The following is a 19,998-nucleotide window of genomic DNA, read 5'->3' on the forward strand; positions in this document are numbered from 1 at the left end:
GAAATGGAAAGATGAAAAGCGGGAGAAGGCGCTGGATTGTAGCAAAGACGTGTGCTGCTGCGCGTATGCGTAGGAGTGACCACACACACCCACTCACAGCTTTTATGCACGATCTGTCTTCTTTCCTTTTCTCTTGCCTTTGCTTGATGTTGTCGTCGCTGGGTGACGCAGGCCAACGTAGCCGCGTTGCCGTTTTGGGTGGTGGTGGTGGGAGTTTTGTTCGCGTGTTCGGGAAAGCTTCGCAGTCAAGCTCATGTTCTTAAAAAATGGTATTTAAATCTAAACGAAGGTTGCGAAGTGCTCTCAAGACAAGTAATGCGGTGACGCCTTTCTTGTTTTTCCCCTTGTTAATCAGCCGAGGTGTGTATGTTGTGTGTGTGTGTGTTGTCCCTCTGGCTCTTGTGTGTCGTGGGGCCCTGCCCTTTCCTCTCTCCTTCCCTCGCTCTCTTTGGTGCCATCGCGATGATGATTGCCGGGTCAACGGAGGGATGCTCGGACAGCCGTGCGACCGAACACCCGACGCACAGCCCCACTCCGCAAAAACGGCGATCGGTGCACCCGGGGGAGGGTGGAAATAAACAGCAGGGGGGGGGGTGAGGCGGAGCCGGTGGAGCCGTACGCGAATAAAATACTTAAGTGATCTTCTGTTCTTCTCTTTTCACCTTACGATAATGAAAGAAAAGTAAAACAAAAAATGCAAGGCTGTGTTGCGGACAGCGCAGATGGCGGGCAGCGGTTTCTGCAACATGCCTTCCTTTCTCTCATCGCTTCTTGGTATTTACTTGTGTTTTTGGTGATGAGAGAGTGAGAGTGCGACAGAGGCCGTTGGGGGGTTTTTTTTTTGAGGATGAGAACCGACTCCTCCCTCTTCACTCCCATCGGGCACAGCCATTCTTTTGACCGTGGACGTCGCTGCTGTCTCAGGCGTTTTTGTGTTGTCAGGTCGGGCCCACGCTAGCCGATCCGTAGAGGCGGGGTGCGACACGGGCGTCTGCTGCTGAGGAGGGACGGCGGGTGTACTTCTTAGCGCTGAGCCTAGAGGTCGCGTTTTTGTTGTCCCTCCCCCAGCGCTACCTAAATACGATGGTTGATCCGTGAAGAGTCATCTCCGTGCCTTCCACACGCACACCCACACTTGCCGTCGCCCTCTCTCTCTCTCTCTCTGCTCTTCCTCGCGACCGCTTCATTCGTCATCGACGCAGGCTCGAATTGAGGGTCGCGTTCACTCCTCTAGAGGAGAAAGGGGAAAAGTACTCCCTCACTGCCATCTCACCACATCGTTGAGCACGTCCACCAAAACCGTCCTTTCGAAAAAGAAAGCTGCAAAATATCAATTCAGAAGCCAAAAATAAAAGAAGAGTTTTTTGTCAAGGAAGGACAAATGTTCCGCGCCTCCTTGACCCTTTCTCCCGCCACCGACGCGGGCCACCGCGCGGCCCAACTGCGCAGCACACCTGCACACGCGCCTCCTCCCTCTCCCTCTGTAGAGTTGCTCCGTGATGTCTACGTGTGTGCTTCGAGTCCTGCGGTGACGGAGGAGTGGGAGGGCTGGCCGCACGCACCGTCCGCGGTCACGTCGCTTGCATCGCTCCTGCGTGTCTACAACGCCGGTCCGATGCAGGTAGGCGGCACCGCGGTGCAAGTTTTAGCCATTGGCGCGCACTGCGGCCTCTCCTGCGAGGCGAAGGCGATGGTGGCCGGAGCCGTTGTGGCGGCCCTGCGTGCACACCTCTCAACGCTTTTACGAGGTCACTGCGTGAAGGACGGAGATGAAGGGCCGAGGAGCGGCAGGACAGCCGCAGCACCGTTGACGCTGCGAGAGACGCTGCGGAAGTGCTGTCGCTTCTCGGCTAGCTCGTCGTCGCCTTCGACAAGGCCAGCGACAAGCACCAATGATGATGGTGATGCGTGTGAAGGTGCAAACGAAGGCGGAACGTGGCGTGTAACGTGGTCATCGGAGCTACTCACACGTGTGGCATCTTCCTTGGCGCAGCACAGCATGGAAGATGCCACCACCCTGACGGTTTGTCAGTGCAGGAGTGTGCTGAGCACGTCGGTTGAAGTCGGTGTGCGAGCCCGTCTGCAACGCGACGACCAACGCGCCTCCTCCGGCTGCTCGGATTTGGCAGGGGCCTTCCCCGACACGTTGCGCTGCCCCACGCAACAAGACAAGAGCAGCGGCAGCAGTAGTGGTAGAAAGGGCACTGACTTGTGTGACACCATGCTCGTACAGCTGAGGAGCTGCGCACCGGTCCGCACGCACCCTCTCAGCGTTCGGCACGCCATACACCTCGGCTGTCTGCTGTACCGCTCGCATGTCTGCTCTGCGCAGGAGCACGCAGAGGACGGCACGGAGGCCTTCAAGGAGGTGTTGATGCTGGCGGAAGCAATGCGCCATCGCCGCAGCAACAACTGCAGCAAAAAAGGAAACGAAGAAGACATTGGCTTGACACGGCTCTGGCAGCGCGCTCTCACGTCGTACCACGACAGCGCAGCGGCGGCGCAGGACGGAGTATTATTCCTCCTCACGCACAACATCGCGGTGCACGGCGGGGCACCCCTCATTCCGCTGCGCGCCGCCGAAGAAGACGCGTTCGTGCAGGTGGCGGTAGCGGCCCAGCAGGCGCAGAGCCATGCGGAGCTCGGTGGGACGGTGGCTGTGGGGGAGGCGGTGCTGGCCTCGATGCGCCTCCGCGGCAGCAGCGGTGCCTACTTCAACCACGTCTTGCTGACGCAGCAGTGGGACACGTCTCTGTGCGAAGGGCAGAGCGCCGTCATGCAGACGGTGAAGGCGGTGGAGGGCGGTGATGCGACCCTGGCGCCCGCACGTGCGGCACTGCGATGGCGTACGTTCCTGGGTAGCCGGCAGGATAGGCAGCCGCACGCCGGGGTGGGGGCCGATGCAGCGTTCAATGTTGCCACCACCCTGCAGCCAACACCGCTTCAGTGGATCCTTTACACCCTGCGCCGACAGCTCATCGTGGCCGTCGCGAACACCGCGCAGGTGATGCTGACTGGTCAGCGCTTGCATCTCGATGGCACTTCTTCCTCTTCCTTTTCTTTGTCATCGAATCCACCTACCCCGCCGTTGTCCGTCTCGTGTCTGCGGGCACACGCAACGAGCTGCGTCAAGGCACAGGCGCTGCTGCGAGGACTCATCCGGTGGCACTGCCCCTACCCAGTCCCGTTGCCGCTCCTGCATCACCACAACAGCCGCAACGGCAAGGTCATCGCGTCCGCTACAGACGTGGTGCAGCAAGACGCAGCCGAGGAGCTGCTTTGGTGCCTCCGTCTAATGGCGAAGCTGCACTTCCGCGCCGCAGCCTTGTACGGCGCTGCGGGCGATGTCTCCCGTCAGCAGGAACAGCTGCGCCGGTGGCAGGACCAGCTGCAGCGGTGGAACAGTCGCCGCGCTGCGCACTTACCGGAAGGGCGCGAGGAGACGAGCAGGGGTGACACGGCGGTGTCGTGGAGCACGTCGGTCGAGGACGTCGCGGGTCACGTGGAGGCGGCGGCGTGGGCGGTGTTCGCGAAGGAGGCCTCTACGGGCCTGCCGGTGGCTCGGTGAGGGAATCCGTTTCTGCTGCTTTGCGAAGTTTAATATATATTCCAATGTATACGAAGAAGCACGAACGAACTGTTTGAGACGGTGCTAACGTTGACGAGCATCTGTGCCTTGCGATGGATGAAAGAGCAAATAATGTTAAAGAAAAAGGGGGAGGGAGCGATCGTGAAAACGCCGACAACCGGTGCAGAACCGCACATTTACTCTCTGCCTCTCTCACTCTACCGTAATCGATACCTCTGTCTCCATCTTGATGCTCCTCCGCCTCATCCGTGCCAAATATATATGTATGTACATAGCACCCACCTCCTTTTTCTCTTCTTCGCCACTTTCGTCTTCGGCTACTTCGGATACTCCACATCCACATCCACACACACACGCACACACCGCCAAATAAAACACACGCTGCCTTCCTCTGCATTGTCGAGGACAGTAATAACTTCTACTACTTCAATTTTTACTCCCTTTCCTCTTCATAGTGATTGCTTGCTCTTTTTATCGGAGTTGTTGTTGCTTGAACCTTGCATTGCGACCGTCACCGTCCTGCTTAGAATACACCGTGCTGCACCCACCACCACCACCACCATCCGTGTTCTTGAAGGAAAGGATGACCGCCTTCTCTGCAGCCTCGCGGATCGCCGCCGTAGCCGCGGTACTCCTCCTCGCCGTTGCCGCCCTCGCCTCCGCCGCAACGGACGGGCAGACGTGTGCGGCCTCTACAGAGAACCCGCTCGCCAACCTCAACTACACCGACCCGAACGTGCAACAGTGCGTGCGAGTGCGCTGCATCGCCTCGACCGGCCTCGCGCCGACCACCTTCGCCAACGGCTACTGCAACGGCAACGCAGCCGCGGAGTCTGCCGTAGCGTGCCTGCGGCTTTACCGGGCGTACAACGAGTACTACAGCTGCGTGATGCGGGCGCTGGCGGGGTCGACAGGGGCCGGACCGGACGCGCTCGTCGCGCAGGTGAACGTCTTCATGAACACTCCGGGCTACCCTTACCACCTCTCCCCGCTCGGCTGCTACGCGTGCAATCACTTCCGCGAGACGGTCCACGCCGCGATCGGTACGACGTGCAACAACTGGACCTGCGACGCCGTCTCCTCGCAAAGCGCGGCGGCGAGCTGGTACGGCCAGCCGGGCAAGGGCTACAACCACCAGCTGTGCGGCACCGGCTGCATCGCGGTGATGATGCTGACCATTCCCTTTGCGATCGTCTCCGCCTCGATGATCATCGCGTGCAGCTGCTGCTGGCCGTCGCCGTCGCTCAAGACGACCTACGCGGAGGTGATGAAGGAGGAAGAGGAGGAGAAGCACCGCGTCCGGTCCGACGACGAGGAAGAAGAGGAGGACGAGGAAGACAGCGATGCGGACCGTGCCAACCGTGAGCCGGTGGAGGGCGACAACACGAACGGGCCGCATGAGCCGGTGGTGGCAGACAACAACGTCAACCATCCCGACGAGGAGGAGGAGGCGCACCCCGATGAGTACGTCAACCTCCGCTAAAAAGAAATGGAGATGGAGGGAGGGATGGATAGAGAGAGGCGGTAGAAAACTCCCTCTTTTCCTTTCTGTTGTTGTACTTTTATTATCATTATTTGTTTTCCTTTTAGTCGCGCGCATGCGTACCGGCGTCTCAGCTTTCATCGTTTTCACTTACCATTGATGGAGTGTCTCTTGTTCTCTTTCTCCCTCTCTCGGTCACGCAGTTCACGTCGCACTCGCACATCGTACTCGGCTCTCATCGCCGCTTGTCGTCCTCTCTTGTTTCGTGTTTAAGAGGTGGCCCACCAGTCGAGTCAGGAGTATGAGACTTCCTACATATACGTATATAGAGGATTACGACGGTGCTGTCCTTTTCTTTCCTTCTTCATTGCTGCACGAGGTGCGGCATCGGCGCAGCTGACATAAGCGTGCCATCTCGTCGGTGGAGAGAACCAGACGGGCTTTTTGTTTGTTTGTTGTTGTGGAAGAAAGCAAAGTGGAGGGAGTGACTTGATAAGGTGAAGTAAAAGAACAGCACAAAGAACGCGGCAGAGTATGAACCTCGCTCTTCTATTCTTATAAATATATCACCATTATTATTGTTGTTGTTGCTGCTTGTCCTGCACATTGCTCCTGCGAAGCCGGATGGAAGTGGGCTTTGCTCCTGTGCCGACGCGCAGCAGCGCCGATTGCATATCCAGTGTGCCCTCCTTTTCTCTTTTTTTGATTGTTTGTTTGCTGCTGCGTGCTTGCTGGTGTCACCTTGTGTTAGAGGGGACGGTGCTCGTTGTGCTGTGGTGTTGTTGTCGTCATGGTCGACTGCGTACTGTGTTCGGCGTATATTTATATGCGCCGTTGTCTGTAGATTTGCTGATGCTTGCTCATTTTACGTGTTTTACGTTATTTCTATTATTATTATTATTATTATTATTTCCTTCATTGCTCTTTCAACGGCCTCCGTTCATGTTTGTGGGTCGGTGACGGGTCAGACACCCTCCACACGCACATACGCACGCACACGGTGTAGGTGGGTACGTCGCCCACGTTTGTACGTCGATGTGAAACCAGAAGGAAAAGAAAGGAAAGGAAAAGCGCATCTCCATCTCCTCAGCTGCCAGAACGAATGGAAGTGCAAGAAAAAGGAGAGATACATGAAAGATCATTACGGCTCTAAAGATCGCTGCGGGTACGACACATCAGCGCTTTTTTTCATCGTTCGAGGTGGCGGTGGAGTTCGGCGTTACCTGTTTGTCTCCTTCCTGATTCATAGTAGTGTTTCTGTTTTTGTTTTGCTCTCTCGCTACGAGGCTCATGTCATACGCACGTAGGCGTGCTGTTCGGCATATCATCAACAGACGCCAATACCAACGGACGGGACCTGTTGCCTCTCTCTCTCTCTCGTGAGCCTTACCGGGCTATGTGCTGACGCTGTTGTTTTCTTGTCTATCGTCTCTCTCTCTATCTCTATCTCGCTCCTCCCCCCGTCTGCTCTCTGCTGTCAACTATAACTGGCACACACACACGAGCTACGTTTCTATTATTATTCTCTTGTCTGTTTTAAATTGAAGTACATTTTGGGGGGTACCCTCTTCATCGCCTCACTCAACTCTTTCTTTGCTTGTTCACGTTTATTCATACTGTTGTTGCTGTTTGTTATTCTTTTTATTATTATTGGCAGCATCGTTGCCCGCTAGCCGTCTCATTGATTATCATTAGTACTTGACGCAGCTGCTGCGGTTTTTTCGAACTCGCCTCTTTCTTGTTTTCCAATATATATTTCTTGAAACCACAAAGAGTTAACTCCCCACCGCAACCACAGCAGAGAGAGAGTGTGTGTGTCTGCAGCGCTCCATCATGCAGTCCGGCACACCCAAGGCGAAGCCCGCCACTCCGCACGGAAGCGGCGGCGGCGGCGACGTCGAGTTCCAGCAGAATCGTGAAGGCAACGAGCCGAAGGGAGCGGACGACGAGCACGAGGAGCCCTCCGGCTACCGCGAGCCGGAGCGGCACAGCGACAACGAACCGGCTGCCGGCCGCGTTGCTGAAGAACAGCAAGAAGGGGGAGCGACAGCCGCGGCGAAGCCAAACGAGCCCGTGGACGAAATAACTGAAGAGGACATGACGCGTGACTTCGATGCGGAGGTGCTGGACCTGGCGAAAGACAAGTCGCTCAGTCGGAAGGAGCGCTCCAAGAAGAAGAAGGCGCTGTTGGCGCGGCAAGCCGTGGTGCAGAAGGAGAAGGAGCGCCGCGCCGTGATTGAGCTGGACGCGAAGCTGCCGCGGCCGGACTGGTACACCAGCGACGACGACGAGGACTCCGTCTTCTCGGACGTGGAGAAGACGGAGGTGTCGGAGATGAAGGCGCAGCCGCCGGATGGGCAGGGGCAGCTGTTTCTGATTCTCTACACCGTCCTTTCCTTCGTTGCCTTCGTCTTCCACCTCGCCAGCTCCTGCCCGATTCCGTGGATGCGCGGACACGGCCGGCAGTACGGCGTGTGGCGGGCGAAAGGCGGCGGCCTGCCGGTGCTGAAGGTAAACAACATACACGACTGCTCCAACGAGATGCAGTACTGGCAGGCCGCGGCGGCCCTCTCCGTCATCTGCACCGTCGTCTCCTGCGGGGCGTGGATCAGCGGTGTGCTGCTGTGCGTGAACAAGGGCCACATGGGTGCCTCCTTTGCCCTCACCTTCTACTGCGCGGTCTTCTCCCTCGCCTCGTGGGCCCTCGTTGTCGCGCTGTACCACTACTTCCGCTGTGGCAAGGGCGTCTTGGCGAACATCGGCGTCCACCTCGATGCCGGCTTTGCGCTGACGCTGATTGCGTGGGTCTTTCATCTCGTCGCCTTCGCCCTGCTGGGTCTCCACTTCCTGCGCTACTGGACCCGCTCCGTGCACAGCGGGGAGATGCACCCGATGCGCTTCCTCTACGTGGCCTGTCTGCTCATCACCATGCTCTTCTACTGCGTCGGCATGGCGTACAACATGTGGAGCAAAGACTTCCCTCTCGTGAAGGCCTCCGTCACGATGTGGCACATCGAGGTTTACGACAAGACCACGCACCTCCACACCTTCTTGAACCGGCAGACATACAAATGCACCACCATCACCCGCCGCATGAAGGTGGTCGCTGCGTTTATTATTATGAGTCTCATTTGGATGTTCTTCGCCACCATCTTCGCCACCGGCGCGTGCTACGACGCCCGCTACATCCCCAACTCGCTCTTCTTCGGCTACCTCTGCAGCGTGTTTGCCTTGGTTGGCTGGATCACGCTCATCGCAACGCGCCACGGACACCTCTGCACCGGGGCTACGCCGGCGGGTGCGTCGGCCTGGGTGGACCTCGGCTACAACGGAATCCCCAGCGGCATCGAGAACGCGCAGATCAACTTTGACGGCTACAAGCTGAAGGAGGGCTTTGGCCTCTTGGTGGCGGGGTGGGCACTGAGCACCGTCGCCGTGGTGCTGAACACCTTCCTCCACAGCAGCTAAACATTGAAGGAATGAACATGCCAGCAAAGGCGATACATGCACACCTCCAACGCTTCTTCATCATTATTATTATTATTCGTTGACGTATGTCGCGCGTGCCTATCTCTTCTGTTAGTCCCGTCTGCAACGCTGAAGAAAGCCGGAGGAACAACAAAGTGTTGGCCGTCACGGAAGCCCCCGGTTGTGGGAGTAGACTCAAGGGAGTAGGAAAGATCCGCAATATTCCCTCTCTCTCTCTCTGTACCTTTTTTTTTTTGAAGGGGAGGGTTCGATGATAATATCTATTTGTCTTCCCTTCGCTTTCTCCGCAAAGGTGCAACGCGAAGGACCACGAAGTGCGTCGCCACGTGCGCGTTTAACTTTTTCTCTCGTTTATCGGAGGTGCCGTCATTGTTTACTATTATTTTCGCTTACTTGATTCTTATGTATCTTCTATATTGAATGGGTTGCGTAGATAAGCGCGCGCACACACACACACGCTGACGAGTCAAGGATGCGCAAAACAGACAAAGAAGACACGATGAAATGTGGTAGACACCCCCTAACCCGCCCCCCGCCCCCCCCCCCTCCTCTCCCTCCCTCGACACCCTCCACCGTATGCTGGCTGCTTCACACAGTTATCTTTGCTCTTGAGATCGGCTTCTCTGCCGCGCGCTCGCCTTGTGCTCCTCCCTTCTTTTTTCGCCCTTCACGTGCCTCCCTCCTCCCTCTTGAATAACGACCTCAAGCTTTTCCATTACACACGTGCTGTGGAGAAGGGGGGAGGTGGCGCTGTGTGTGTGTGTGTTTAGTATAACGGATACCATTGTCTTGGCAGTGGCGCATATGCCTTTGCTGCTGGTGTTTCTTTCTTTGGTCGTGTGTGCGTGTGTGTGTGTGTGTGTGTGTGTGTGTGGCTAATGGACGGTAGGAAGACATGAACTGTGCGTTAGGTGTCTTCGCTGCTGGGTTGATGTTTGGCATATACTGGCCGATGAGGTGGGATGGAAATAGCAGAAGGAAAGGTTTGCCGGGCGAAGAAAGAAAAAGAACGCGAGAGAGGAGGAGAGGAGGGAGGTGTGAATGTGGACAGAATCGCGGAGGCAACGCTAGATGTGGCTTCCACTCGAAGGAGCAGCGAAGCAATCTATCATGGTTTTATTATTATTATTATTATTATTATTATTATTATTATTATTATTATTGATGCTCCCCCGTCGTTGTATCGTCGACGTTCTCCCTCACCGTCGCGCGTGATTTCTCTCGTTTCCTTTATTTCTTTTATGTTTGGTTTTTGTTTCTCATACTCCTCGTTCAACCAGTCATGGCACGCCACTTGAAAGAAAGAGGCAAACAAGTCGGAGTAGAAGGGGGAGGTCTCTTCTTGCCTCTCTGCTGTTTTTAAATGCGTATATATCTATATATATAGATATAGATATATAGATATAGATATATATATATTCCCTCATCGTTATCATTGACGGAGCAGACGTGTTTTTTTTGTTTGTTTGTTTGTTTTCCCTCTTCTGTGGCTTTATTCATTTTTGCTCTCCCTGCTGTTGGCGTGTGTATATCAATGGGTGGCTGTTGTGGTATACAGAGGAGATTCGCGGCTGCGTGTGCGCGCGTGCATCCTCCTTTGCGGTTTTTGTATTTAACCTTTGTTTTTGTTTGTTTTACGTTCCTCTTGATGTTCCTATTGCTGTTATTAGTGGTATTGCTATTGAGAGGGTGTGGTGTGCTTGTTGGCCCGTCGATGTCAGCGAGAGAGGTACTCCCCCGCGGGGCTCCCGTAGAGAAGCGACAACTGCCAGTGGATGCGCAAGTGCGCAGAGTCAACAGAGATCAATACTATCGAGGTAGATGTTGGCTTGCTGCACCTTGTGGTGGTTGCTGTGCTTCGGTGATCTCGCTTTTCCTTTTTCTCTTTCTTCTGTGCGCCTTTACACGGAAAGCACCTCCGTTCTCCGTCGACGCACGCGTTTCATTCGTGTGTGTGCGTACTCCCATTTAAAAACAACAACAACACTAAGGAAACGAAAAGAACAGAACAGATGTGAGAAAGCAATGCTGTGCTTGCACGACGAAGTACTCCTCACGAAGTGGACGGAAGACACGCCCTACGACTACGACGTTGCTGTGTACTGCAGAGAAGCCGCGCGTTACTGCGCTGAATACGAAGACGAATGAAAATTGATTGATGGTACTCTTGTTCGTATTGAGGGGTGGACGTTTCTTTTTTCTCTTTCCCCTGCTGTTCTTGAGATGTGTGTCCCCTCCTTACGCACGAGTGTCCCGTGATGGACGGCCCGGGAAAGACTCTCGCGGGTGCGCGTGTGGTCTAGGTTGTGCGTCCGTTCGTGCCGCCGTCGATGGGACTCCATACGGTCCGCCCCTCCCCTTCCCCTTCCTCCTCTCTCTCTCTCTCTCTTTACGTCGTCTCACCAACCTTTTTTTTTCTTTCTCTCCTTCATGTTTGGCGCTGGCGCTTCCGCCGGCGTTCTGCCAACCTCCACCATCTCCATACGCTGTTCAACGAATCTTCTCCGCGGAAGCTTTAAAGAAGAAAGAGAAGAACCCTCAAGCCACTGCAAGCACCTCAACCCCGCTCACGCACACGCACCTCAACATTTTGTGTTTGGTGTCCCATACCCAATTTTATCTTTGCTTTCCCCCCTCCCCCTCCCGTTATATCGTTTCCTTCGTGAAGGCGTGCTTCTTTGCTGCTCGGTGCGTTTCCTTCTCGAATTCACAGAACCAGGGAAGGCACATACGCGGCGAAAGGAAGCGGCAGGTTGACGGCTCCCTCCCCTCTTTTGGTCACGGCGAGAAGAGAACAAAGCGAAGAGAAGGCACCGAGGCCTATTTATTTTATTTTTTTGCTATTTATACACGTTCTTGCGCATCGAGCCACCCGAGGTCACGGCAAGATGTCTGACAAGAAGGATTACCCGACCGAGGATGAGAAGGCATATCCCACGGAGGACAAGAAGGAATCTCCGGCCGAGGAAAAGAATGAATATCCCACCGAGGAGCAGCAGCCGCAGCGCGAGAACCACGAACCGCACGACGAAGACGGGGAAGAAGAGGCGAGTGTGTGCTCCTCCGCGGCGCAAGATCGCAAGGATTTGGAGGAGTGCCCGGGCGTGGACCTGCGTGCTGTACCGGAGGAACACTCCGGCAAGGTGGTGCTGATCTTCTACGTCATCTTCGCCTTCATCAGCTTCGTCTTTATGCTGACGGCGTCGTGCCCCATCCCGTGGCTGAACGACGGCAAGGGCCGCAAGTGGACGGTCTGGAAGGACGTGAGCGGCACCAAGTGGAAGGACTACCCGTGCGACCACAAGCGGGCGATGTTCCAAGGCATGGAGGCCTTCGCCATCTCCGGCTGCGTCCTGTCGCTTATCTGCTTCATCGTCGGTCTCCTGCAGCTCCTCGGCATGGGCCACATGGGCGTCACCCTTCTCTTCTCCTTTATCGATGTGATGGTGCTGCTGACGGACTGGTCGCTGCTGGTCAACCAATACCACAAGTACAGCTGCCCTGGTGAGGAGGCCTACGTGGCGCGCATTAACCGCCTCAACGCCGGCTTTGCGCTCGTCTTCTGCTCCTTTGGCCTGATGTTCATCGGCACGGTAGCGCTGATGTACTGGATGAACGAAACCTTCAGCATGTCCGAGATCCACCACGACAAGTACCGCAGCGGGGCGCTCCTTAGCACCCTCGTCACGGGTGCCGTACTGACCATCGCCACCGTCGGCACCGCGCAGACGATGTTCGAGCAGTACTATGCGAACTACACGCTGAAGGTTACCTTCTGGCACGTCGAGTTCTATCAGCGCACGACGGGCTTGTCGGAGTACTGGGGCCTCGATGCGTATCACTGCTCGAAGTTCAAGAACCAAATGCACGCGGGTGCGGCCTTCAGCATCATCAGCGACGCCTTCCTCTTCATCACACTTCTCTGCTCCGTCGCTGCCGTCTTCAACCGCTGCTGCAAGTGGCTCGCCATCGGCTTCGGTATCGCCTCCTGGGTCTTCCTGCTCATCTGCTGGGCCATCGTTGTCGGCGCACGCTACAAGACCTTCTGCTCGAGCGGCGTCGCCCCACCGCTTGTCGGCGTTCCGCTGAACACGGTCGAGCAGCGCGTGTCCTTCGAGGGCTTCGTCATCACCGAGGGTCTGGGCATGATCATCAGCGCGTGGTGCGCGATGACGCTGAACATCATCTACCTCGGCGTGCGAGGGTAAGACCAAGGCGCGTGTGTGCGTGTGAACGTGAGTTATTCTTCTCTCCCGTAGACTTCACACCACCACTAGAAGAGCACGAGAGGAGAGAGAAAGAAGGGAAAATAGAAATCGGCGCGTGGGACACACAACGAAGGTGGCCTGACGGAGGGACCTCCTTTCGCCGCGCTGCAGTAAGCAACGCAGCAGCATCGGCGCGACGGGTGAAACGGTAAGCAAAATAGAATAAGAAACAAACATCGGGCCAGGTCACCAACTGCGGTGGCACCTCCGCCTAGTAGAGCGATAACGATGCCGTTCTTTGGTTCCTCCCCCCCCCCCTCCCTCCCTCCCCTCAATGTACACACACAGACATGCCGTTTATATACACTACGTGCGTGTGTGTGTATGCTTTGGGGGGAGGGGGGCCACTGCCTTTTTTAATGTCGAGCGTTTCCACCGTCGCCGTCGATCGTTGCATGTCGTTCTCTTCTTCTTCCTTTGTGTTGTTTCCCTTGGCTTTCCTCTTCGTCTGTGGCCAAGATTGAAGGGCAGCTTCCTTTTTTCACAGATTCCCTCGAGGAATAAGTTTGTTTCTGTTGTTCCCTTTCTTTCTTTTACAGAAAAATAATTAGATGAAAAAAGAATTTCTCCTCATTTCTTCGTTTGTTAGGAATTAAGGTGAAACCGAACTTTTTCAGGAAAGGAGGAAAGAACGAAAAGCCTTCGTAAGGTTGGCGTCTTGACAGCGTGTTTGCTTTATTGTTATTATTTGCATGTGTCTGTGTGTGTGTGTGTGGTATCTGTCACCGAGGATTTTATATTTCCCCCCCATTGGTTTGCAGAGAAGAGAAGGCACCGCTGGAAGACGTGTCTTTGCTTTTCTTTTCTTTACCGCACACACACACACGCGCGCGCGCACGTCCTCCAGAGGCCAAGCAGGAGACCGGAGACGCACGCACACGGATACAAACGTAATGGGAAAAAGTCAGAACCAGTACACAGACGTACACGTAGAATTGATCAGCAGCTGGAAGACGACGGCAAAAAGGAATTCGGAGAAGGAAGAGCTTTGGACGTGTGTTTGATGTTGCTGCCTCGCAAGGGACATCGGAGGCAGCCGCGCGGTGAAGGTGTCTGGGGAGGGACGTCACAACGTTTTCCCGCCCGCGGGATACTACCGTCCGGGTGCGACACACCTCTCGCGGTTGCGTGAACTCCGGCAGAACACACACACGTGCGCGCGCTCACACGAGGAGATCTCCGCACAAAAACGCCATGTTTCGGCCTTCTTCTGTTTTTTTACCCTTTTTTTCGAATTCCGTTGTCTATCATCGTTTTGTTTTCTCGTCCAGTTTGTTCCTCGCTCTTTGTAACTTCTTTTATCATCATCATTATTATTTTTCCTCTGCCTTGTTGCGCACGCAGCGACTTCCTCGGCGAGGATGCCAAGTCCGGTGTGTGAGAGCAACCGTACTGGTATTGCTATTATATATATATATATATATTTATTTATTTATTTATTTGCTTGTTTATGTGTTTCTTCATTCGTTCTACGTTTCTATAGTGTGCTGTGGAGGCGCTTCTCCCGTGCGCGCTCTCCCCCCTCCCCTCCTCCTTCTCGGAAGTGTGTCGACTGCCCGTTTCTTTCTTTATTATGCGGCTTTCCCTACTTTCGAGCCGTGCTGCCTTCCATGAGGGATACTCATTGTCCTCTCCGTAGATGAAAAGGGAAAGACGAGCCGGGGAGGGGGGGGGGGAAGCAGCACAAAGAGGGAGGGTTCTTCCTTCCACGGCGAGTCAAACATACGTGCCACTTAACGCTGCCAGACGTGTTACACGCAGACCCAAAAAGAAAATTTCAAAGTGCGCGCAGCAACAACAACAATCACCTCCCTCCCAAATAGAAAGACAAATAAGAGATCCTTCAAAAGGAAATGGACTTTTTTGGAAAAGGAAAAGAGGCGAACGAACGCGCTTCGTTTCTCTATCTCGACAACATCACCAGCGAACGTGGTTTATTATTATTATTATTACTATTTCAGGGAGAGGAGAAAACTGTGAGGGCTCCCATGCCCGTGTCTCACGGAAAGAACCACACGCACGGCTGTTGAAGGCGTATGTGTTGGAGCGTGGGGGCACAGCGATGTTGCGGACGCAGCATGGCAGGATGATGGTATGATGGTATGAACCGCGGATGGAAAGCCTCCTTTTCCATTATTGTTCTTCATATCCGTTGCCCTCCAACCGCTACGCGCCGCATGGGGGAAAAAGAAGGGAAAGTCTCTCGCAATATCAAAAAAAGGGAAAAAAATAGGAACAGCAGCAGCTACGTCCTCTCGACTGTATATGACAGCACCTTCGACCCATTCGCGTGATAGCTTTTGTTTTGCGCCTCCTTTGTACCTCCCTCTCTTTCCATCCCTCGCGCTTTCTCTCTTTTCTTTTATTATTATTATTATTATTATTATTATTATTATTGTTAGTGCTTTCCACTGTGAAACTCTGTTCGGTTGGTGTTTCACGTGCACGTTCAACTCACTATCTTCTGTTTTGCTTCGCTGATCGTATCTCTCTCCTCCTCCCGCTCCCCCTCCCCCCTCATCGAAGCACTTCCGCCCTCTCAAGGACGGTCGTTTGCTCCTTCACCACGAGCGACGTACACGCCACTCGTGCGACCTTTGTATGGCTACTATCGTTATCTCTTCTTGATATTACTTTCCTCCTTTCGCCGCCGGCACGTGTTTATCGCCGCATACTTACCCCCTTTTTCTCTGTTGCTGTTTACTACTATTACCACCACTACTACTGTTATTATTGTTACCCTCCCTTCGCCGAGGGAGCCAAAATAAGAAAAATAAGGAAAAACACAAGTGAAGCCGAGTGTGTGCGCCATTATCTACACCTTTTCTGTTGTTGTTGTTCTTGTGTTGTACACGCTGACTTCGTGTTGCCTCTCCTCCTCCCTCCCCCTCCCCCTCCCCCCCATCCTTTAAAGCAAGCGAGAAAGTACATCGTTGTTTTCTTCCTGTTTGTATGTCCCACAGAGTGGACGGACACCCCAACGCGGCGGCGGTGGCCCCGTCATCCTCCTCCGCGGGTCCGGCCAGCACGGCGGTGGCCTTCCCGGAGGAAAGTGCCATTGTCATGGACAAGTGGCTGATGGACGTGTGCGGCGAGGAGGACCTCCAGTTCCCGTCCCACCGCCGCGCGCAGTACCCGGCGTACATCGCTCGCCTCCGCCGTGTGGCGAACACGAAGCAGTTCATGGCGAACACCTTCGACTACCCCGCCCGCTCCGGCACACGCGAGGTCCTCGTGCTGCAGAAGACGCTGGAGGCTCTTGGCGGGGAGGAGGAAAGCCTACGGCAGGAGATCAGCTGGGTGCAAGAGAACCTGACGCAGCTGCGGCGTGTACTCGATGAACGCACCATGGGAGCGTCGAGCATCGTGGAAGAGGAGAAGGCGCAGGCGGCGAAGTTGGCGGAGATGAAAGCGGAGGAAAAGAAGGCTGCGGCTGCGGCAGCAATGGCGAAACAGTCCAGCGCTCCGCCCCCACCGATGAACGCGAGCACGCAGGCGCAGATGGCTGCCCGCCAACAAGGCTACGCCCCGCTGAGTGCGTCGACGCCTGCCGTCCTGATCGCGCCTTCGCGGCCAGCGAATGCAACCACTACCACCACGTCCGCCTCTACTGTTGCTGCGTCGCGTGTGGCCGGCACGCCGCTGCCGATGCATGACGCGGACGACGGCGCATCCGTGGGGAGCAGCGCCGTCTCCTCGCGATCCGCGGCGGAGAGCAACACGTTTTCCGCGGTGGCCCGGGCTGCCCGGCGGGCCGACTACGAGAAGAAGAAGGCGCTCTCGCTGCGATACATGGCGGAGGTGCAGAGCAAGACACAGGCGACGGCGGCGCAGCGCAAAGAAGTCGAAGAGCGCCACGCCGGCCTGCTGAGGGAAAAGGATCAGTTAGACAAGGAGTACGCCGCGCTGCAGACGACGGAGGCGCTGGTGGTGGCCCGGCATGAGGAGGCAGAGGCGCACGCGCATGAAGAGACCGCGCAGCTCACGGCGGAGGCCGCGGCGTACGCGGGGGCGGAGGCGGCATTCGCCTCCGTGTGGGATGAAATGGAGATGGAAGCAACGACGGCGGAGGCACCAACAGCCACCACCGCAGCAACTCCAGCTGCAGAGGGGGAGGAGGAGCGTTCAAGCGACCCACCACCGCTGCCGGAAACTGCAGTGCCGGGCCAAGGCGATGAAGAGGAGCAGGCGTTCCTCGCCGTCTCTCCGTCCGACGGCGGCGCGGCCGCCGACGCCGCCGCCACTGCCACCGCCTCCGCCTCTCTCGCCCCGGCCGAGCACGACGAGTCGCCGCCGGAGGTGACGCTGCACACGCACGGCCCTCCCTCGCACGGCTCCCAGTCCGTGGTCTCTTCGTCGGCGTCCTCTGCCCCACCAACGCCGCGCTCCCCGCCGCCGGTGGAGCGTGTCTTGCTGACCGACGGCGACAACGCGGAGGCAGCAGAAGAGGAGGACACACACGTCGAAACGACGGTGCAGGAGACGCGCGCGTCAGCCAGCCAACCAGCGCAAGGCTCATCCTCAACAACAGCAGCAGCGGCGGCGATGCCCACCGCGAGGGCCGACAACGAGGCTCGGCGCGTCTACTTAGAGGAACTGCGTCACCGCCTGTCGGAGCTCGGCGCGGCGGCGCAGGCGTGCCGCCGCCAGCTGCTCAACACGAGCCAGACCCACATGGGTCGCTTCCGGCAATCCCAACAGCGGCTCCGGGACTGGCAGGACATGGCGGCGCAGGCCAGGACGACCGAGGAGCAGCTCCGAGGGCAGGTGGAGGTCATCACCACCGTCCTGCAAGACGGCGCGGCGCGGCTCGACATGGGCAGCGCCGAGAGCACCTACGCGGCGCAGCTGGCAAGGCTGAATCAGCTGCTGAAGGAGCGCTTGTACGAGACGTTCCAGTACTACGTCGGCGGGGGCGAGGAGGCCGCGGTGGCGATGATGTACGACGCCAACGCGGAGGAGGAGCTGCGGGGACTGCATCGGCCCTCGCCCTCAGCGGCAGCGGGCGGCATGACGCCCCTCCGCGGTGTTGGCGGCGCCTCCTCCTCCTCCGCGGTGTCCTCGGTCACGCCGACGCGTGAAAGTTCGGTCTCGAGCGCGTATCATACTCCTGGAGGGACACACATGACGGGCGCGTCTACCAGTGCGGTGCCGCCGACGTCGATGAATAGCGGCTTCGATTCCCCGCATAAACACCGCAGCCGCTACGAACTCGTGCGTCACCTGCAGCGCTGGGAGGCCGCGCTCTTGGCGGATCGGCTCGCTATCTTGAAAGCCGCGAGTATGGTGCCCGGGCCCTTCAGCGGGGCCGGCGCCAACACGCGAAAAACAAGGGGGTTCACAGCCGCGCGGTGCTATCAGGAGTTGCGGCACCTGCTGCTTCAGCCGAAGCCTGCAAATGGATCAAAGGCGTAATCGAGTGATGCTGTCTTCTGCTATTGTGGTTTTTTTTTCTTTTAGAATCATAACAAATATGTCTGCAGATTTACTAACGTGAGGATTACTGTGTTGATCCCCCCGCTGCCGCGCATTGTGGAACCTACGCGCCTGCGAGATTCACTTGTCTTCTTTGGCAAGGGCAGGGGGAGTTGTTGCTGCGCTCCGTTGGTAAGCAACTACTGTTGCTCACTTCGCGAAGAGTTTTCTTTCATGAGTGTGAGGCCGTCATACACGATTGGGTTGTTTTGTTTTATCTTTTTGCTGATGACGTTGTAGTAATCGCCGGTGTCGCCTCTCATCCACATGTGAAGTGGGTGTCCGCGTGCGTGCATGCGGGTGTGTGTGTGTGTGTGTGTGTGTGCGTGTGATTGGCGTAGACAACATGGTTTGCTTCTTTTCTTTCCTCCCTTTTTCTTGTTTGTGTTGTCCGACGTCATCTCCGTTATTCGCCGCTTTTCGAGAATCGATATACATCAAAGAAGTAAATAAAAGAATAGGAACACGAATACAGTACGAGGCGGCTTTGCTGGACTCAGGTGCCCTTCTCGTTGTTGCAGCGGCCAGCGGTGTTGTGAAGATCGTCCACAGTGGCTAAACACGAAAGCAAATACACGCGACTCGTACCGTAGGTCAGAGGAGAGCCCGTCCCTTCACTCCCTGGACGTGTTACCGCAGCAGTGGATCATGACGCACCTTAACTTCCGTCAAATCTATCTCCTTTGATCTACTCTTTCGTAGTTTCGGAAAAAGCAACTCGAATAGCAGTAGGAGCTACAGTGAAGGACCAAAACACATTCACACAGCGATAAGAAGCATGCCGATCCCCGCGGCATCCTCCCGCGTGTCCATGGGCGCGTCCCACCGTGTCCGTCCGTCGGTCCTGCCTGCCCTGCGCCGCTTCGCCGCTGCCGCGCCGCCTCGCACCGTGTCCGCCGTCACGCCCTTCGTCGCACCTGCGTTATCGCTCCAGCGGTCGTGCAAGGGCGACTACGGCTTCAACGTCTTTCATAACTCAAACCCGCAGCACGGCGGCAGCTACGCGCGACACGAACGGCGCATGCGCGATGACGAGGTCGAGGACTTCTTGAAGTCTGTGAAGCATTGGACACCGGTGTACGACAGCCTCGCCGAAAGCGATCGCTTGGATGGCAGCCCTGTCCACACGGACGGGGTGGAGGCGGCAGCGGAGGAGAACCAAAGCGAGGACGCCGCTGCATCACCGTCACCGTCGCTGCACATGGGCGAGGAGGCCATCACCCGCACCTTCACCTTCGAAACCTTTCGCGACGCCTACCTCTTCATGGGTCGTGTCTGGGCCTTCTGCTACGGCAGCGACAAGTACCCGCACGTCACCTGGGCGGGCACGTCTATCACCGTCTACCTTTACTCGCCGTCGTTTCGCGGGTTGAGCAAGCGGGAGGCGCGGGTGGCCGCCTTCCTGAACGATCAGTACAACATGGCTCGCAAGAGCAAGCAGCAGCAGCGGCGCATCATCGACGGCGTCGTGCAGACGGCGGCGGTGGGGGAAATGGTGGGGGAGGAGGTGGCGCAGGCGCTGGCGCGGCGGCACGCCCGACGCACAGCACCGCTGAGGGAGGTGGTGGAGGGGCCGGCGAAGTGGAGGGCCTTGATGGCCCGTGAGCCGCCTGTAGGGAAGGCGACGGAGGACGAGTTTCCTGTCCAGCCGGCTGGCCGTCACCGTCACGATGGTGACGCGTAGAGGACGAAAG

The 19,998-nt window shown here is 56.5% G+C and overlaps 6 protein-coding genes across 11 annotated transcripts; all 6 read left to right on the forward strand.

The window, feature by feature from the left end:
- Positions 1-1,200: 1,200 nt before the first annotated feature.
- Positions 1,201-3,568, forward strand: ABB37_08078 (hypothetical protein; the record flags this gene model as incomplete). Its single annotated transcript, XM_015806948.1, has 1 exon — positions 1,201-3,568. The coding sequence occupies exon 1, from the start codon at positions 2,222-2,224 to the stop codon at positions 3,566-3,568; it is 1,347 nt and encodes a 448-aa protein (XP_015654343.1). The 5' UTR covers positions 1,201-2,221.
- Positions 3,569-3,862: 294 nt separating this feature from the next.
- On the forward strand, positions 3,863-5,072 carry ABB37_08079 (hypothetical protein; the record flags this gene model as incomplete). Of its 3 annotated transcripts, none has more annotated exons than XM_015806949.1 (1): positions 3,863-5,072. In XM_015806949.1, the coding sequence occupies exon 1, from the start codon at positions 4,173-4,175 to the stop codon at positions 5,070-5,072; it is 900 nt and encodes a 299-aa protein (XP_015654344.1). In that variant the 5' UTR covers positions 3,863-4,172. The 3 variants fall into 3 exon arrangements, with proteins under 3 accessions (XP_015654344.1, XP_015654345.1, XP_015654346.1); XM_015806950.1 differs by having other exon boundaries at positions 3,992-5,072; XM_015806951.1 differs by having other exon boundaries at positions 3,997-5,072.
- Positions 5,073-6,575: 1,503 nt separating this feature from the next.
- On the forward strand, positions 6,576-8,540 carry ABB37_08080 (hypothetical protein; the record flags this gene model as incomplete). Of its 2 annotated transcripts, none has more annotated exons than XM_015806952.1 (1): positions 6,576-8,540. In XM_015806952.1, the coding sequence occupies exon 1, from the start codon at positions 6,906-6,908 to the stop codon at positions 8,538-8,540; it is 1,635 nt and encodes a 544-aa protein (XP_015654347.1). In that variant the 5' UTR covers positions 6,576-6,905. The 2 variants fall into 2 exon arrangements, with proteins under 2 accessions (XP_015654347.1, XP_015654348.1); XM_015806953.1 differs by having other exon boundaries at positions 6,618-8,540.
- A 2,532-nt stretch (positions 8,541-11,072) lies between these two features.
- Positions 11,073-12,769, forward strand: ABB37_08081 (hypothetical protein; the record flags this gene model as incomplete). 2 transcript variants are annotated; one of them, XM_015806954.1, is made up of 1 exon in its annotated part: positions 11,073-12,769. In XM_015806954.1, exon 1 carries the CDS (start codon positions 11,450-11,452, stop codon positions 12,767-12,769), a length of 1,320 nt encoding a protein of 439 aa, XP_015654349.1. In that variant the 5' UTR covers positions 11,073-11,449. The 2 variants fall into 2 exon arrangements, with proteins under 2 accessions (XP_015654349.1, XP_015654350.1); XM_015806955.1 differs by having other exon boundaries at positions 11,228-12,769.
- Positions 12,770-15,229: 2,460 nt separating this feature from the next.
- Positions 15,230-18,244, forward strand: ABB37_08082 (hypothetical protein; the record flags this gene model as incomplete). The annotated part of the gene is made up of 1 exon (XM_015806956.1): positions 15,230-18,244. Exon 1 carries the CDS (start codon positions 15,782-15,784, stop codon positions 18,242-18,244), a length of 2,463 nt encoding a protein of 820 aa, XP_015654351.1. The 5' UTR covers positions 15,230-15,781.
- A 760-nt stretch (positions 18,245-19,004) lies between these two features.
- ABB37_08083 (putative mitochondrial hypothetical protein) lies at positions 19,005-19,988 on the forward strand (the record flags this gene model as incomplete). Of its 2 annotated transcripts, none has more annotated exons than XM_015806957.1 (1): positions 19,005-19,988. In XM_015806957.1, the coding sequence occupies exon 1, from the start codon at positions 19,083-19,085 to the stop codon at positions 19,986-19,988; it is 906 nt and encodes a 301-aa protein (XP_015654352.1). In that variant the 5' UTR covers positions 19,005-19,082. The 2 variants fall into 2 exon arrangements, with proteins under 2 accessions (XP_015654352.1, XP_015654353.1); XM_015806958.1 differs by having other exon boundaries at positions 19,029-19,988.
- Between the last annotated feature and the right edge of the window lie 10 nt (positions 19,989-19,998).

This window comes from Leptomonas pyrrhocoris, assembly GCF_001293395.1.
Source record: "Leptomonas pyrrhocoris isolate H10 chromosome Unknown, whole genome shotgun sequence".
Classification (NCBI taxonomy): Eukaryota; Euglenozoa; class Kinetoplastea; order Trypanosomatida; family Trypanosomatidae; genus Leptomonas; species Leptomonas pyrrhocoris.